This window comes from Chelmon rostratus, chromosome 5 (genome assembly GCF_017976325.1).
Source record: "Chelmon rostratus isolate fCheRos1 chromosome 5, fCheRos1.pri, whole genome shotgun sequence".
In the NCBI taxonomy this organism is placed as follows: Eukaryota; Metazoa; Chordata; class Actinopteri; order Chaetodontiformes; family Chaetodontidae; genus Chelmon; species Chelmon rostratus.
The window spans coordinates 10,076,777-10,096,633 of record NC_055662.1 but is presented as its reverse complement, the minus strand read 5'-3'; the positions used below and the strand labels follow the sequence as shown (position 1 = coordinate 10,096,633).

Here is a 19,857-nt window from a genome sequence, read left to right as displayed (position 1 = left end):
TTGGACTCGAGGAGGACCATGTGATGAAGCTCTCTATCAGTCCTCTGTACTCCTCTGGAAAAGTAATCTCTAAGTGACTATTTTGACTAAAAAATACACTTAATACCTCTTATTAAATTCCCTCAAAGTCTTCACTACATTTATTATGGGAGTCTCATCAGACATGGATTTAAACTGCAACTTGACAAGTTGGTGGAGGCATACAACTGTGAGGCGGTATTTCAAGTTCCTACCAAATTTCTTGTTTTGTTTGTGGTCTGATAAACAACAAATGCATCAATTTCAGTCCCCCATATCACTATTTTCCAATATATTCTGTCGGTGCATGAGCACAGAGTAGGTAGAAAACAACAATAGTTGTGTATCAAGAATACTGAGCTTCTTAGCTGAAGACCCATAGTTGGTGGTGTGTGACGTAGTACCATAAAGCATTACCCACTTCTCATGGGAGGTCATATCTGTTCAACCCAAGTTATACAGTGAATGAAAGAGGCTCCATTCTCCTAATTATAAGTCAGTTTACCACCAGTTATTTTAGCTGTTATTTTAAGGTAAAATAGTTGCATTATATTGCTGTAAAGTATTTTTATTTGATGTTTTTTTCACAGATATTTGTGCTTTTATGCTTATGTAATTCAAATATTTAAAGTTACTTCTTTGTGATACCAGTGAAGTCAGTCCTATACTCCATTATTTGTAGCTGAACATGGGTTGTCAGTTATATTTTATTACATAATTGCCACCTGTCACCATATATTTGGAAGAGAGGCTCTTCATTGTGGCCCAGCAGCAACAGTAGCAAACTGGTGGAGTTCGTAGTCACAGTCAGTTTCATAATGTAGTTTTGCACTCTGCCTTTTCTAAAAGAAATGACTGTAAGCCCACGGTTAATCGGCTCACTCCTTCCTGTTTGCCAGACAACATGAGCATTCAACCAAACATAAACAGTAAACCCTTCCAGATAAAATATCTCACCTACAAATGAGCTTTCTTTCGCCAAGGTAGGTGAAGGCCTGCATGCATCAAACACAGTTTCAGTTTGTTGTTTGTTTATAACCACGGCGTATGCACAAATGAGGGCCTTGAAAGAGGCGTACATCACTTCCCACCCACCCAAAGGTTGTGATCCATATAAACTAACTTGATGGGGAAAATGTGCACACTAGGGATGTGGAGATTCACCGATTCATATCGGTGGTCCGATATAAACGTTTGCGATGCGACTGCACCGGTAGAAACAACGTGCATCGGATATAATTTACGGGTGAATTCGCGGTGCATCTCTTCTAGCCTGTCTACACCGGCAAATCCCATTGTTAAATCGACTATTTCATGTTTAGTATTTTCAAGGCAACCTGAATGCACCATCGTGTCCCCAGGCAGTGACGCAAACAGGTGTTGTACACAACAGACAAACGACGCAAACGAGAAAGACGATAGCCGTGAGATATTTAATGCACCAAAAAAGACACATTAATCAAACGTGTGGCAATATTTTGGGTTTTTTAAGCGAGGGGGTCAGCTAGACAAGACGCACGCAATTTGCAAACAATGCCGTGCAGCTATCAAGTACGTCGGCAGCACGACGCAACAAGCGTTCCCTCTGAACGAGTGTTCAGTACCGCTGGTGACATAGTAGTAATAATAATAATAATAATAATAATAAATACATTTTATTATAATAATACATTTTATTTGGAAGCGCCTTTCAGAACACTCAGTGACACTTTACAGAGCGGGTAAAACACAAATAACAAAAGATAAATACAAGCATAATTAAAAAAAATAGTGACTGCTCAGCGCAGTTTGCTATTCCCAGAACATGTAGACCAGTTAATATTTCTAAAGAAAAACCTGAAACTAAGCCATATGAGGTAAATCAGTGAGATGTTTGCAGTAAATGACATTGTTTGATTGCCAGTAGTTGATGTTTTTTGCTTACATTGTGAGCAGTTAAGAAAGACTTGTTAGGAAATGTTATTTATTTACATGTTCAATTTCTTATAGAAATTACACCAATACGTTTTCCTCCTAATACACAGGAGCACTATGGACATTGCACTTTAGAAAGAAATACCTCTATTTGAGCCCCTTGGTGAGAGTATTGTTTACAGCAGCTGTTACTGGCTGCCAGTTATAGTTTTATTTTTTTTACACTTGATTCTGTAAAACATTGTTATTTGATTTTCATTCTTTGTAAGAAATCAGTCAACTTACTGAAACAAGCACATCATTCTGGCAGACAGTAGTATGTGTTGCTGGTCATGTTATTTGCACTATTCACATGGTTAATACTGTGCTTTCTGAACCTGTTTAACTGTGAAGTTTTATACATTTTGTATAATTATAGAGACAGAGAACATAATTGGGAGTTAGGAGTGCTAATTATAAAGACAATTGAATGCTCTGTCTACTGAAATATGTCTTTTTTAAAATATGATTTATTGGTTACTCCATAAAAAACAAATATTAAATACATCCCTCAAATCGATACAGAGAGTAAAGCAGAATTGTGCTATTGAGGTAAAAAACCTGATGTTACTATTACTCTCTCATACTGCAACTAAATGTATTGAATGATCACATCATATCGAAACATCCTTTTATAGTTAAGTCATATCGTTATCAAATCATTTTTGAATCGCATCGTATCGTGAGCAGGAGTGAATCGTATCGCATTGTATTGATGGGAGCTTCAGTGTATCGTAACTGTATCGTATCGGTGTCAGCGCATCGAGATGCATACCGAATCGGCCTCAGTGGTGGAGATATACAACCCTAGTGCACACTTGTCTGTAAACCTTATGTGTACAAATATTTTGGAGATGGGAAATTGGTGAAATTTGGTCTGCCTGTCGCGGTTGCAAACAGGGGTCTGGTGAGCAGAATTCTAAATGTTGCTCCTAAAACTAATGCACTGCACTGTCTCATTCACCAAAGCCTGTTGTGGCTAAACTGAATGGGGATGTGAAAGAGGCTGGACAAAAGAATGAAGATAATTAACTTCATCAGCCTGAATTCAGGCAATGCTGCCTGGGGAACACGCCCTTTCTGCAAATTTGTGTTGAGTTCTCAAGCTACTCTTGATGACCTCTCACTCCACAATGACATTCGCTGGCTGAATCAAAAGCAGCAGCTCGCCACCTGCTCATCGTACAAGACAGAGAATACATGTCCAACACTGCATTTTTAGCAGACATATTCCCATTTGAAAGCACTCAATCTGCAACACATTTGATCCTTTCTTCATCTCATTTAACAAAATGTTTAATGAGAGCATGTGTTAAATAACATCTTAGAAAAAATAAAAAGTAATACTAAATAAGAGCACGAGAAAGTACATTTGTTTCCATTCTTGCATGAAGATACAGCACAGGCCGCATTCCATTCGTAAGTCAGGAATTCCTTCTAGCTTCACTCATCTTCGGCTGCTGCCATTCAGTTCACAGACAGCGAAGCACCTTAACAACCTGCGGCTTGAACACACAGATTTGAGATCTGTACATCATTCCTAATGAAATTATTTCTTATCAGTTGTTTGGGGGTTGCTTCAATAAATTAAGACAAAATGCTCGATGTCTTAAATAAGGCAGCCTTCTCACTTTTTCTGAATTGTGGCCCGCAGGCTGGCAGTTGACAATCACCAAATGATGCTGCTGAAATAAAACTCACAAAGAATGACTGAAATGTGATGTACATTGTTTTTGGAAATGTGAGTCATGGGATAATGTCTACAATTGTACAATTCAACTTTTTCCTCATGGTCTAATGTTAGAAAGAGCAAACAAAAACTGCAGTAAATGGTGATGTCAGGTCGCAGTCCTTACTACTCGCAGTGTTTAAGACGAACAACTAACTAAAACGGACGGGACACATTTCTGTAATTTAAAAAATGCCTTTATATTCTGTGCATAAAAACACAAGGAGTGTGCTTTCCACGATATGAAAGTAGATGATTCTTTAACCGAGCGCCGTGCAGATATATTGTCCAGGATCTAATGGAGACAGACCTGTACAAGCTCCTGAAGACTCAACACCTGAGCAACGACCACATCTGCTACTTCCTCTACCAGATCTTACGAGGGCTCAAGTACATCCACTCTGCCAATGTCCTGCACCGTGACCTGAAGCCTTCCAACCTCCTGCTCAACACCACCTGCGATCTCAAGGTAGAGTTGATTTTCAGTAACTGATAATCCATATTTTGTTTCATATTAAGTACAGATTTATTGTTTTTATGCCAAACATTACCAGCATTCAGTCTTCTCCTCCCAAATGTAATTTTTGTCAGTGTGGAAAGGCCTCTTCTGCCTTAATGTAGATTTTTGATTTGATTTTAAATGTAATTATAGTCTCCTCTGATAGTAAATAGGTAGAAACTCTGTCATACACTCATGCTGATTAACATTTGTCCGGTGGCCTGACATTGGTCCTCTTTCCCATCTTTCTACAGATCTGTGATTTTGGTTTGGCTCGTGTTGCTGACCCTGACCATGATCACACTGGTTTCCTCACAGAGTATGTAGCCACTCGTTGGTACCGAGCACCTGAGATCATGCTCAACTCCAAGGTGAGCATCCTCGCCTTCGATAAAACGCTGACATGCCTGCACTTTATAATAAGGATGGGTATTTTTTAAGGATGGTAGCAAGACTTGTGGTGTCATTCGTAAGCAGGAACTTCAGTTCCTCTGCAGCAGCAAACACATGCCCTTCTAACAATATTAGGTTGCAACCTGAGTTTGTCTGGACACTTTCACACAATTATAACTCAACTACCCGTAGCGTATACTTCACTATGGCTGCAATAACATGCAGGTACTATTCTAGTAGCACTGCTGCAGTTTAATTCATTCTTATCCTGCCCAACCAGACTTCATGCTGTTTGCATTTAGGCATGTTAATGTTACGTGGGACATAGTCCACCAGTTGATATTATATTAACTTTAGATACATAGTGGTCATGACTGTGTCTTTGTGTCTCTCACTCTCAGGGCTATACCAAGTCCATAGACATCTGGTCAGTGGGTTGCATCCTGGCTGAGATGTTGTCCAACAGGCCAATCTTTCCCGGGAAACACTACTTGGATCAACTTAACCACATTTTGGGTAATAATTCTCTTTGTATTCAGTGTTTTTAGGATTATGTGGTGCTGTAGTATTTCCTCAACAAATTTCACCAGAGGATAATGTGAAGTCCAGCATCATTTGTTATTAAGTGCAAATTAACAAGGATTAAATCTTAAATGGTCAGATTATCAAACCGGCCATCATTTGCATAAACTTGTGTTTCCAGTCAATAAGGTTTCATTGACAAGAAGATGGTTTCACAAAGTTTTACTTTGGAGGCTAGAGGTTTATTTTAGTAAGGTTTGAAATCTATTCATTGTGTTAACACATAATATATATGAGTGAGTGTAACCCATGTTTGCTGTGGTGTAATGTCAAGATATCTAACTCCTGAAAATAATATTTAATTCCTGAAATAATTGTATTTTAGTACTTTAAAGTGTATATAATATACTGTATATTGTGCCCATCTCTTTTCTAAATCCTAGATATTTACAGTAAGCATGTCATGATGGTCATAGCATGTCAATAACTTCATGTTTTCCTTGCAAGTGAGACAAATGTGAATCTGTTGCAAAATAATGGTTCAGTCTGCATGAAAGAGCTGAGAACTCTAGACTTGAACTATAATTTCATTTCCATAGATACTGTAGCTGTTAATATGCACTTGACACTTTTTGTATCTTAGTTCTAGACCACATATTGCTTTACCCATGTGTAACTTTGTTGTGTGCTCAGACTGTTATCATTTTTTCTCAAGAAAAATGTTCCCATGTAATTGAAAACTTAAAGCAGGGCCTGTGTGAATTGATAGACATTGTGTTTCATTTCGACTAGCTAATGGTCATGCACAGAATCAGAGAGTAATCTTTCTTAATAATCTTCTCTTCAGGGATCCTGGGTTCTCCCTCTCAGGAGGATCTCAACTGCATTATCAACATCAAGGCCAGGAACTATCTTTTGTCGCTGCCTTTGCGCTGCAAAGTGCCGTGGAACCGCCTCTTCCCCAACGCTGATCCCAAAGGTGAGAGTCACACACATCAATCCCACTGATCATAGAGATTCTGGAATATTATGTTACCCCCACTAAACATTTTCCTGACAATTCTTAGAATATCATTTTATTTGAAACACAGGTAGTTGGTATCTTGCTGGATTATTAGAATTCAACTTGATCAGTTTCAATGATTGCAGAGGGGAAAAGTTAATTGAGTGACTAAATAATCCAAACAGCATGTAGGGTGTGATGGTGCCCTCTAGTGGGCAGGCAAGATCACTGTTGTTTCACAGTCACCCTGAATTAACAGCTTCTTTGCCCTGTTGCATGTTCACATACTTGTGCTGCAGCTCTGGACCTTTTGGACAAGATGCTGACCTTTAACCCTCACAAGCGGATCGAGGTGGAGGAGGCCCTGGCGCACCCCTACCTGGAGCAATATTACGACCCCACAGATGAGGTGAGACAGTCATCTTGGGCTATATGAGCATGTTTGGAATCAGGATACATCGTCTTTTGCTAATCAAGATACCATGTCTTGAACTTCCTTACATTTTCAATCCACAAATGATACCTCCATAACTGAATAATGGTGAATGTCATTTAAACAGGCCTGTGCAGTAGATTTAGCTGTTCACACCAACATGTCCTCTCTGATTTGCTGTGTAGCCTGTTGCTGAGGCCCCATTCAAGTTCGACATGGAGCTGGATGACCTACCCAAAGAGACATTGAAGGAGCTCATCTTTGAAGAAACTGCACGTTTCCAGCCTGGCTTTAGGTCCTAACATCTTACACAGGTAAGTCGACATCACTGCAGTCCAGCGTAGAACCTGAAATTCAACAGAAATTCGGAGAGGGACAGTGCTCAGAGCGACAGGCACAGAACTATATTACCAGTAGCTGCAGTGAAGTCTTGAAACAGCCAGCTTTTCATGGAAAAAGATCTGGGCGATCCTCATCGCAGTCAGATGTTCCCGCCTCCGCTGCTTTAAAAATGCAGTACAGTTGAGTGTCCATCATGTAAACTACTTTAAGCAATAAAACTGCAAGTGAGTGGTGTTACAGCTTTGCAAAACTACTGGTTCAGTTGTGCTGAATTTAGCGACTCACCGCTCAAGAGCTGAAGACCACAGAATTCACTATAATATACATTTAAATTTTGCTTTTGTAGAATGTGAAGTAGAGGTTTTTCATCAGGATAAAACCACTTTAAAAGCCATCTATCTGAACTGGTACTTCAAGCATAATTCAGCTTTATTGCTGCCACTTTGCATCCAAAGCAAAACCTTAAAAAGTCCAACATTTGTGCTTGACTTTTAGACATTAAAGTAGGGATGCTCATTTCTGCCGAAAATAGTATTTGACATTCACTCGACCGTTCCCTGCCCCCCCCAACTCATGTGTAGATGTGCGCGCGCACACACACACACACACACACACACACAAAGAGATTTGGTCTCAAATGACTGTCTTACCGTAGTTGGGAGCACACTGGTAGCTAGCGGGGAGCTTACAACTAGCGTAGCAGAGCGATTCGTACTTTTTGGTGGCAACACACATGAGAGATCTACTTCCCACAACACCCACACAAATTAAAAACATATTTGCGATGACACTCGCATTATCAATAATTTTTTTTGTAATTTAATGACCATCCCTAATTTTAAGTTGTAGCTCAGCCTCTGGACTGGCATCCAACTTTGAGTGTAATTAATAATATAACCAGTGACAACTATGACATTTGTACGGGAATATAATTAAGAGATATTTGACAAGTGATATTTTTTTGGCAATTAAAACGTCCTCCATATGGAGAATTGACTAAAAATGTCATATTTTATATCAGAATGGATTCATCTGTTCGGCAACGTTTAGGGTTGCAGACAGGGTTGGACATTAACTTTTTTTGTCCACCTGTCACTGTGGCTGGTGGATTCCAAACTCTGCCAGCCACTCAGTTTTTACCAGCCAAATAATCATGTTCAAGCAATCGGCTATTTTGTTTCATGAGGTCGATATTTAAACTCTTCAGGAAAGTGCTGACATTCTCTCCGTTGTCGGTTTTTCTCCACTTCTCATTAAAAAAACCTCTCTGACCTGCGCCTCTGTGCCTGTGTCTCCTCCTTGGAGGTTTTCTCTGCAGACCTCTTCACCTCTGTGATGTAACGCCACTTTTTTTCTGTGGAAGCAGACTCACGATTCAGTCTGCGTTGTGGAATGTCACAAATCACTTTTTTGCGCTACTTATATTTACCCGCCACCATGACTGGTAGGTTGAGCAAATTCACCCACCACTACAAAAAAAAAGATTGAACCCCCATACTTATTTTGGTGTCAACCAAACACGCACCAAGAATTAAAAATTTAGCCGGTTTTTATTCAGGCAAAATGCTTATATGGCTGTTTTTTTGAACATGTGTATTTCTCAGAATAAGGTATCATAAAAACTTGATAGATATTGGGACTATGATTGGGTTTTTATATCTTCCCTATAAGTATTTTCCTATGAAGCATATAATGTTTCACTGTTTTATGGTAAGTGCAGTGGGCTGTTCTGCTTCAGGGAGCTGCTGGCTCTTATATGTATACTAATCCTATATAAAACACTTGTAAACGTTTACCAGCATAGTGCATGACAAAGGTCATTGGCACTCCTCAGATGTGGTGTCCTCTCCACCCTGATCTCTGCTAACCACCATCTGCTCCCTGACAGGTTTCTTGCTGTGAAACTAACTATCAGTGCTACATTTTATAGCCTATCATCCGCTTTGTGTCAACATATGTAATTACTGTGTTTCCACTCGGCAGCAGAAAGCACACGGCTGCTCTCTGCAGCAGCAACAAGAATACAAAATGCAGCTCATACTGTAGATACATCCCCGTACATTCATATTTGTTTTATCTGGAGGCAGCTGGATCTGACGGACACGTTTATGTGTACCAGCATTTAAAGACAACGGCTTATAGAACAGTGAATATAATTGTAAGGTGCAGGCTGTTTTAGTTCAGACACGAAAGGAGAAGCACGCTCATGTTTCCACATCAGGCTGTCTGGTTTATTTTGTGTAGCATATTGTATACATAGAGGCAATTCAAAGTGCCTTTTAAAGCATTATACAGGAAACCTTGAAACTCAAATGAAGAGGATAGCAACCATTTTGAAAGACTTGAAGATAAAAAAAATCTAAGGTAAATATCTACAGCATGTGCTACATGAACAGTAAGTGTTTAATATTCAGGTAAAGGCAGCGGAGAACAAAAAAGCTTTTTTTAACGTGAACAAGTGGGGGAAGATTTTGACATCAAGCAATAAAGAGCAGAACCTGAACAGCATGTGAAACATGTGAATTGTGTTATTAACTTGCTGTCACTGCAGGTGATACACATCCGCAGAATAGACATTTATTTGTGTGTCTGTGCAATGAATCGTTTCCGAAGAAAAAGAGGAAAACAAAGTGTGGCGGCTCATCACAGGCTCATTGTTTCTTCTCCCTCCAGATGACTCTGTGGACTGGCTTCTGCGTTGCCACTGCTCCTCCCCGCCTCCACACTGTTGCTGTGATGATTTATTGTTTGTTTGTTTGTTTCCCCCCACCCCCCACCCTCCCCCCTTCTCCTGTTGTCCACATCACCTGGATTCCTTGGGTCTCACTCGTCAAGTCCACTTTGCTCAGGAATGGCGTCAGGAATCAATCAATCAATCAATCAATCAGTCATCCTCTGTCTCTCTTTTCCTCTTTTCTCTCCCTTTCTCTCTCCCTATCTCTCTCGCTCTCGCTCTCTCTCTTCGAGGGGGGGGGGGGGGGTCACGTCACAGCTTACAGTTTGGGGGTGATTTTGTGTTTTAAGCCAAGATAAACAATTTTTTTGTGTGTCTCAAAAGGCATTTGGCTCTGGCTATCCCTATTCAAGACCTTTCACGTCCAGTCGAATGACAGTGATAGACTAGCTGTGTGTTTGTCGGTGCAGCTGCTCTGGTTATAACTCTGCCTACGTTGCACAAACAACAGTAGATTACTTATAAGAATCATCCATCATAGAGAAGGTCTTTTTTTCTAACCTTTGTCGCACTGTTACAAGGGATGCCTTGATCTCTATCTTTTTTCTCTCTTTATCTCTTTGAAAAAAGAAAAACCCGAATTAAATCAACTGATTTATGCAATGAAATCACATAATCAGCCAGAGACTTCATGGGCCACAAGCCATCACTCTGTGTTGATGAGGATCTATATTTTAACAAAGACCTTGTATTTTAATCCTTAACAAACACACTCATAAGGCCCTAATGCAAATATATACATAAACATAAAAATATATATATCTATATATAGCCCAAAGAGTCTTAAGATATTTCAATGGCAAGGGTGATGATAGAAGGTGAATCAGATGACTTTCTAACTTTTTTCATTAAAAACAAAAAATCCCTGTTTTCATTTCTCATCGGCTTCATTGAGATGTCAGGTTGTGTATCAATGCGCCAAATTACAGGTGCATTGAAAGGTTTCACCATCAATTTCTGCCTTAGCCATGAGAAACTAAAGGAAAAGTCTGTTTATTTCATACGAGTCTGTATGTACAGTATGATATTTTTCATATGGGGGAAAATTAACTGCGTCAGGACAAGAATTCAGTTATCACACAGAACTCGTATCGTCTGGAGGAAGCGTCGTTGTGCCTCCCTTTTCGTCCCGTTTCGTGTTTTCCTTTCTCCTCTTCAGTCTCTGTTAATCTCTCTCTCGCCTTGTTAGAATAATACTGTGCCCTTTTGCATGACTGTTATAAGCTCTGTATACAAAGACGACGATGTTAAGTGCCACACAAGCCGGGCAGACCTGCCAGGAGAGCGCCCAGGCTCTCTCTGTTGCACCTTTCGTGGTATATCACACTTCCCAATCACATGGTGCTTTCTGTCCTGTTTCTTTCTTTTGCTTCGACATTCTCTCGTCCGTTTTTATTTCGTTTCCATTGTCGTAAAGTCTACAGATTTCAGTCTCCTCGTTTTTAGCCAGACACCATCTGCATGCTAAGACGTCTTGTCGTGGTTGCAAATAGGAGAATAACCATATATCTGTATTTATATCACAGATCCACCAAACATGATATTTCTTGAACCTGAGAAATGGGATCCAGGCGTGATACAGTTGAAATAATACTAAAATGTAAAAGATCATCTTTCACATTTCATCCTTGAAACATTATTTTGCTATAAATTGCACATTTTCACACTGATAACAGTTGGCAGTGTCAATACCAGCAGACACCTGCAGTAGAATAAAAAAAACAAACATATTTTTACTTCTTGTCAGTAACTGCTGATTAAAGACTGTTGAATTTCAATATTTTATTTCAAGCAAAAGGAATTATGCCTAAAGATTATGTATGTGGAAACTTAAAAAACGAACACGCCAGCAGCGCTGAGGCTTCATCCACCAACTGTCACTTCGTTTCACTTTAGCATCTAATGGCTGTCATTTCAGTTTGTTTACAAGTGGGCCTCAAATCTGTTCAGTTTCATGGTACACCTAGCCTTCAGTACCGCAACCTCAAAGGAAAAACTCATTTGGTTGTGTGTGAGCGACCTAGTGAATGAAACAAAGTAGTATTATTTACGACACAAAAGCATCTCTGAATAGATTAAAGTCAAAATCTATCTGAAGGGATTCTTCAAGAATCTTTCTCCTCTGGCACTTAAAGTGAGAAATGGGAGATTTCAGTCTAAAATGAGACAATTTCATCACTATCGAGCTGCTTTGGCTGATCTTTCATTCGTTTCCGATGACGACAGCGATGTATGTAGTCTGTGATAAAAGTATTGGCTGAGCTGTAAACTCATGATCTTTGTGTTTCGGTCTGAAAATGAGTGAAGCTAAACTCAACTTTTGATTCTTATTCTACATTTGCGTACATGTCAGAAAGCAAGTTTGAGTTGTCAAAATGTTTCTCTGAGGGCAGAGCTGCTCTGGTCGAATGAAATCACGGTGGACAGAGCCAAAGAACCACAGTTCAACTTCGTGTTTTTCTTTTGTTCTGGCTAAATGATGTTGGACTGAAACTGAGTGGAACGACGAGAGAGGACGCTAATGCTCTGCCGAAATACACTCAAGCCATAATCGGTCGGTCGGTCGGTCAGTCTGTTGCGCCTCTGACCACACCCAACAGTGATGTCACAGTGTGCTGACGCACCCCGGTGTACACCTCACATCACTGCAGCCAGATACGAAGTTAAACCACTGGAGGTCAGCAAGGACAAGGTTTTCAGATGTTGTTGTGTTGCTCTTTAAGACATCAGATGAATCTGAGATTATCTAAGTAAGCAGCCTGCTGACATAAGATGCCAAATGTGGGTTCATGATTTAGTGAATAAAAAAAAGTCAGTAGTGCTTTATCTTCCAGGTCTGTGAATCCTTAATATTCCTAGAAGGTTTTCTGAAAAGAACCAAGTCATTCTGCACTGACTGTACGTAAATTATAGGGAGTGTGCAGTAGAGCGAGAACAAACAATTCATTCCATCATCGTTTAATCTGTTGATTACGTTTCTGGTTCATTTGGTCCAAAAAAAAAAAAGTCCCCAGATCTTTCCAATCAACCGTCCAGAACTGAGAGATATTGAGTTAATGATGATACAAAACCATTTTGAGAAGCTGTTCCAAGCAAATATTTCAGTGCTTCGATATTTGTCTGCCAATCAGCTCCATTAATTAACTAGTCGTGCCATCCCAAGTGTTACATCTGTCCACTTAGAGTGAATTAATTCTGATTGTAGAGATAAAGTAGCCTTAAGAGTCTTTATTGCAGTACATTAGCAGATGAACTAGAGAAATATGAAATTTGTCTCCATGCAAGCATAAAACACGCAAAAAGTGTCCAATAGTAAATGATTGATAAATGAAGTATAAACTTTAGTTTAAATGCTGCAGTCTCGGGGTTCAACAGCTGCTTTTAGACTTGACACATTTAATGCAACTTAGATAACTGTCCAAAAATTTGTCTCTATTTTCAGTATAATTTGTGCAAAACGACACAGTTCTTCGCTTCCAGTGAAATATTAGGAGATAACAGACCTGCAAAAGTAAAGTAATTATCGAAATTAATGTTTGAAAATGTAAATTTCTGATCAGAATCTGGTTTTGGTGGTTCCATCGACAGGTTTAGCTCATCTGACGACATTCGAGGAAGAGTTTATGACCAAAACTCCACCCGAGCAGGCGTTTAACGTGAGGTAAAGACTCATGTGTCCCAGTACGCCTCACTCTCGCTGTAAACTGTACACCCGTCTGTCGCGCGATTATTAAATGCACTTGCTTCTACAGTAGTTGGAATGGGACTTGTAATCCGAGGTGCCTGCTGGGACTTGACTTACCTGTAGATAGTCTTTTTTTGGGGTTTAGTTAGAACATTAAGGGCACTGGAAACCTTACTGGGATTAGTTGTATAAAAAAGCTTCTGCTGAGTTCTTTGTGCAACCTGTCTGTTTGTGCCTTTTTCGATAGTCTTGATATCCAAGATTTGATGTGCAGCTTTTGTTTAGTCGGGAATCCGTTGTAATCGCAGTATACGCGCTTAAAAATGAACACAATCAATTCTGGGGGTGGGAGGGATCGCGGGCGGGTATCCTTATCTTTCAGTTATGTAAATTTTAAAGAGATTTGTTGCCACAGCTGTGTGATTTGTGACTGTATTGAAAAGATGAAAAGCAAACATTTATATTTTTTTGCGTTACCCTTTTTCCTTGAGCCTATTTTTTTTTCTTTTTTGATGTTTTTGTGCAGATATTTTTATTGTAAAATGAATGTTATGTTTCTATCAGACACTAATCTTGTTTGAGTTGTCTCCAGTGGAACTACTTCACTCTGTATGTTTTGATCAGTATAAACCTTTAATTGTGTAGTTAACATTTCTGAAAGAGAAAAAAATAAGATCCTTGGTTGTGTTTTAAAGGTTCCTGTTTGACCTGCCATTGAAATCGTTTGATCAGTCAGTTTTATTTTGCTGTCGTGTGAAGGATTTGACTTGAACGAAGCGTTTCTTTGCTATTATTAAAGACTGACTGCCACTTTGAAAACTCTGTTTTTAATGTTTTTGTCTTTTTTGTCTTTTTTTTTTTGCAACTCTGCCATGACATTTAAATAGACGTTCATTAAAAACACTGTACCTTCATTAACATCTCTGTGAAGTTTCTTTGTAAACCGGAGTTCAAGAAAACTCGACACGGATTTCAGAAGCATGAGAGACGACGTCAGCATCTGTCACACATCTGTCTGCTACACACAGAATTGCAAAACTGAAAAGTTCATAGGAGTAGAGCAGTGTAACAGTTAAATGTGTTTAATGTGAAAAGTGGTGAATTACTCCAAAAATGTGACATGTGGCTGTAATAGTGTGCCATTTTTCATTGTGCAGTCTTATTGTCCACTTAAAGGAATGGTTTGACGTCTTGAGAAATAGGTTTATTTGCTTTTTTGCCTAGAGTTAGATGAGAAGATCGATACCACTCACATCTGTACGCTTTAGCTTAGCACAAAGACTGCAAGCAGGGGAAACTGCTTGTGTGGCTCAGTCCAAAGCTAATAAAATCCAGCTCGTAGCACCTCTCACACATGATGCCTTGTTTGTTTAATCTGTGCAAAAACAAGAGCTTTTGCAACTAACGGCATTCTGGCCGAAGCTTCATATTTACCAAAAAAGAGAACAAGTATTTCCCGAAATGTTCCTTAAAAAGTCAGACAATAACATCCCAAACCTTTTATAGAGGCACAGTTTTTAAAAGTTGTTTGCTTTCTGCTATATTTGATGAAATGTGCAAGATTCTTTGATCCATTCAGCCAACTTTCTTCCTTTTTTAAACATTTTGACCAAACTTCTCCCACATCTAGAGTCTAGAGTTTTTGCAGGTTTTATTTTATGCAAACACATATTTCAAACATACATTGATTTATATGTATGATCCTAGAGGTTCAGCAAAAAGATACAAAGGACAAAGGTACACTTTTAAAAACATGAATATGCAAAGACGGACAAAGAAATCCTGCATGTTGTTAATCACGTGTGGACTCACTTTATTAACTAACAATTCATAGTGATACACCATTTCAGTGTGCTGCATTGATATCAGTGGAGCAGATGGGGAATCGGTTATGACGTGACCAATCCATGATAAATACAGTTTCATTGTCAATGTCATGATAAAAATTCTGTGTTTTCAACATCAGTTAACTCATTCAGTGATAACGGGCCACCAGCTCAGTTTACTGCCACTCCAGTCCCTGGTGACGTGTTGCCTCATATGAAAAAGGATTCCAATAAGCTCCATGCATTGAGTTTACCGGAAACCTGTATTTGCCGATACCCTGAGCTGAGGTATCAGAATCAGTATCAAGAGAGAAAGAGTTAAATCGGTGCATTCACAGACTTTGATCCTACACTCCATTGGAGTGTGCAAGAAATGGCCACCGCTCAATATACTTTATCTGTCTGTAGCTTGTGTAATTGCACCACTGGGGAGGTTTGCATGGTTTCCTGTTACAACTTTTCTCAGGCATCAAACAATGCAATTTCCTGTTGTCTGTTCTGTGTTTTAAAGCTGAAGTCTAAATTTCAACAAAAATGCACACCATACACACAATAAAGTCCAACCAAGTGTTCATCTTCAATAGACTTTGGGTGGATTTAATGTCACTCATACTGCATTTTAGCCACTTTATGCCACAGCGTCCTTTAGGGGGCACTGTTGTATTAGCCAATACTAAAATCTTCCCTTAATCCGGTAACGTTAAGCAGTCTGATTCATAAATTTATGACACTCACTTTTGCAGCCTACGAGCCAAAGCAAGGTCAAAATTCAATTAGTTTCCTTTGATTTTAAAAAAGCTGAAGCAAATGTGAACCTGATCCTGTCAGAATAATGGGCGATACCTGGCAGTCAATTATACACCTCTCCTTTTTAAAACAATGGATTTATTAATCTATTAAATCTACCAACATTAATACAAAGTTAATCCTATTTGCTTCAATAAATACAATGAACGTGAATGAGAAAGGAAACAGGCGAGATAGGTTTCAGGACATCTAAAAAAGTTAACTTGTTTAAAATCATTTCAGAAAATGTGATACTGAAAACAAAACCATTATCTTAACCATGGCATAAAGATATATGATAAAACTACAGTAAACACCAGTGTTAAATATCAGTCAACTGTATTGATTTTGAGGAGGTTTGTTTACTTGCTCTTTTTGACCACGTGCTTACAATGCGGCCACGCATGCGCGCCAGGGGGTATTAGCTTTTGGCACGCGTCTGTGGCGGTAGCGCGCACAGCCAAAAACAACCCTCTGCCACGCGAGCGCGCTGTCAGAGTCTGGCCTTGGGTTGATTGGCTGTGGACCGCTAACCCCGCCCTCCATCGCAGTGGATTGGTCAAATGTAGACACTTCTTCTCACTGATTGGACGCTATTTGTAGAACCGGCTGTGTAGCTAGGCTACTGCTGCCTTCACGTACCTCTCCAAAGATCATATTTAAAGAATTTTCAAGAGAAAGACATGTACTTTCAGTTGTTTTGGTCGGAAGTAGCAGCTAAATGGCATCCAGTAAACTCCATTTTAAACTTGTTGAAGGCTTTAAGTTACGTAGCAAGTAAAAGCTAAATAGTGAAATCAATAACATAAATAAGAGATGTTTATTTATTTCATATACAGCACTGGCAGCTGTTGACATGATGCCCATAACTTCTTCCTTTACCCCAAAGGGAAATAAATAAATACACATAAATCACTTTGTGACAAATTGCTTTAAAGCATTGCAAACTCAGTTTAAAGCCTACAATACACGTAGGCAACCAAGAAAATCAATACTTTCAAGCTGACCTGTAACTCAACTTTAGCTGCTTTGTTCTTCGTTTTTGTGCCATGTTGAATGTTTCCTGGCTATGATCAATAAACGTGATAACAACTAGGCCCAATGACAACTGAGCAACTTCATCCTCAGAGAAAGACACCCAAATGTGTTCGTAAGCTTCAGAAACAAGTTGTGCCTTGTGTTGACATGTTAATTTCACAAAAAAAAAAAATTGTGTTTTCACATTATTGTCAATAATTGCTGTCTATAGTCATCAGTGTAATCTGTAATTTCCCTTTTGGCGCGATAATAATGTTAAGAGATGGCACTGAGAGGACCACGTTGACGTTCTTGTGCGCTCAATTCTGTACTGTCTTATTTCCAGCAGCACCTGAAGGCAGCACCGGTACATGGAAATAAAACCCCACTTTTTTTCCACACTTTTTGTTGACGTTTGAGACCTAAATCAGCTGACAGTCCATGCCAGTGAGGAAACAAACACTTTCACACACAGCGGGCAATCTAGCTGCGGGGTCGTGGATGTTTTCGTACATTATTCAAAGCGCGCTGCGCATCACAGAGCTAATTAGGATTTCAGTATAAATAAGGCCGCAGACGGGACAGCTCGGCCTGTCCTGCCGCTGATGTCGGAGAGCTGAAGGCACAGAGCTTAAAACCCTTCAAAAAGCTTCAAGCTGTTCCAATATGCACACACTCTGACCGGCCTCGCGGATGGGACCCACGGAGATATCCCGCACATTTCACGGTTTAGCGCAGAGAGCCGCATGAATACAGTGAAGATCCGCCGCGGAGATCTGATGCTTTTGGAGACTTTTTAATGGCACTCGGCCCGACCTAGAGGAGCTGCTGCTGCTACTGCTACCTTTATGGGACGGTGAACGCTGTCTGTATTTTTTATTTTTATTTTTTATTTTTTTAACTAATACCCAGACTCCTGCAGCTCCGGCGGAGAAACAGACTTCTTCAGCGGGTTGTTTTGGTTTCCGATGGGGGGAAGGCGAAGTGTTTCTGGGGTGAGTGGAGAGCCAGTGACCTGCTGGAGGACACGCGTGTGTTTGTTGGGAAAATCACTGTCATAACTGCTGTAATATCCCCTTAGAGACTCTAAAGTGTGTGTCTGTGTAGTGAGTTTGTAGCTTTCATAACACTTAATGGCGTTTTGTGTCTCTTTCCTGTTGCACCGAAGGAGTTATAGTTATATATTTATATCAGGCTTAAATTCATCCGAGGATTAGGCTTCTTATGTTTTGCTACGTATGCAGAGCCAATAAACTAGGCTATGTGGTGCATTAAAAACACTCCATTAACAGTCTCATGATATGTGCAGAATACCCGTAGAAACTTCAAGTGTGCGATATATATGATTTTTTTTAATTTAAATCCTCTATGATGTCAGTTCTGTAGGATTTATATAACTGTAAGCCTGTAATAACCTGCTTCCATTAATTATAAGGTTGTCTCCTTGCTTAATGAGACATGTTTTGCAATTTGATCTTCGAGTTACGTTCAAGAACAAAAACCCTGCCGTGCAGCTCTGCTTTCAGCTGATGATTTGCGCTATCTCCGTAATCATCATCATCATCATCCGTGTGCCTCTTTGGCTGCAGACCTCGGTCAGTTTTGGTGGGCTTATGATGCCACGTGAACAGGGGACAAAAACACAGTGAAAGGATGGATTTCATAACGCTCACGCGCACACAGCCTGCACCCATGAGGGAGGCTGCAGCGTGCAGTGTTGTGTTTACATGCATCCTATGGTGAAGCAACACATTTGAGGGTTTCAAGGTGTTGCGACATAACCTGGCTCATGCTGCGTTGTCAGCGGTGTTTTTTTTTCAATGAAGGGGAGTACACATATAAGCAGGCCGTTAATTGTTGTTGACGCGCGTTCTCGACGTCAGGACAGCAAGGGTAGGACGAGGGCAGGCTTTTGTTTGGAGGGTAGGTACCAGATTAGTGTTTAATTTCAGGATTAAAAAAATACATTGAACGCCTCATCCATGGCATTATGTTTCGGATGTGTGTCTGTTTAATGTCAGGATGATGCAGTACTGGCATAAACAGTGCAGCAGCGGAATGAGGTAGAGGGGGAGGGAGGAGCCATTAGGCTGTTGTTGTTGTTTTTTTTTTAAATAAGACTTCCAACATATGTCTCACATGTCAAAGTTCAAAGAAAGACTCGAGGAATCTATTGATCTGTTTTTTAAATTGATAATGGGACAGGCTTGTTTTGGCGCAAAGCCTCAGAGAACCCTGTGACTGCTTTTCACGAAAAGTCATCCTATAATATTGTTATATTGTTTCCACGCTTCTCAGTTATGACTTACTGTATGTTGGGTTCTTCTTCTTCTCTCTCTTCTTCTGTCTGGATAGTAACAGACTGTGTGTTTTACTGTGTTTGGCATCCTTCTAAGACATTTCAGGATCCTTTCTCTTAAAGGATTTTAACCTGTAGTGTCACTTAATAAGTCCACATTCTGATGCATCTGGAAACGACCCATCATGCAGATGGTCATTTGAGTGAAAACTGTGTCGAAAACGTACAGAAACCAAATGTGACCCTGCCTTTAATTATTACAGAGAGTTGCAGGTGGAAAACCAAGCATGACAAACAAAAAGTATTATTTTTCATATCAGAGAAAGAAGAGGCGTCAGATTCATATTCTCATCTTGTATTTATTTACACATCCGGGTGTCTGTGCGCTCCCTTCTCCCCTCAGTGGCGCGTTCAATTCGCATGGGAAATAATCCTTTCCGTAAAAACAGAACAATAACTTTCGGAGCTTTATTTTTCTGAACCTGAAAGATGCCCATATGATTAAATGTGTTGCTTGTGAAGAATAGTTCTCAACTTTAAAACACACGCATGTAAGATCCAAATGATATTGCCCCCCACTTATAACTTCTCAGAAAACATGGGTTTCTGTCTCTAAAG

The 19,857-nt window shown here is 39.8% G+C and overlaps 1 protein-coding gene across 1 annotated transcript in view; it reads left to right on the top strand.

Annotated features, from left to right (window-relative positions):
* mapk1 (mitogen-activated protein kinase 1) overlaps positions 1-12,696 on the top strand; it is a 30,304-nt gene extending 17,608 nt beyond the window's left edge. Inside the window, exons 3-9 of the mRNA XM_041936237.1 lie at positions 3,980-4,169; positions 4,454-4,570; positions 4,994-5,108; positions 5,962-6,093; positions 6,417-6,526; positions 6,736-6,864; positions 9,566-12,696. Of these exons, the coding sequence (XP_041792171.1) occupies positions 3,980-4,169; positions 4,454-4,570; positions 4,994-5,108; positions 5,962-6,093; positions 6,417-6,526; positions 6,736-6,852 (781 nt within the window). The 3' untranslated portion in view covers positions 6,853-6,864; positions 9,566-12,696. The remainder of the gene's footprint in view (positions 1-3,979; positions 4,170-4,453; positions 4,571-4,993; positions 5,109-5,961; positions 6,094-6,416; positions 6,527-6,735; positions 6,865-9,565) is intronic.
* Positions 12,697-19,857: the final 7,161 nt, after the last annotated feature.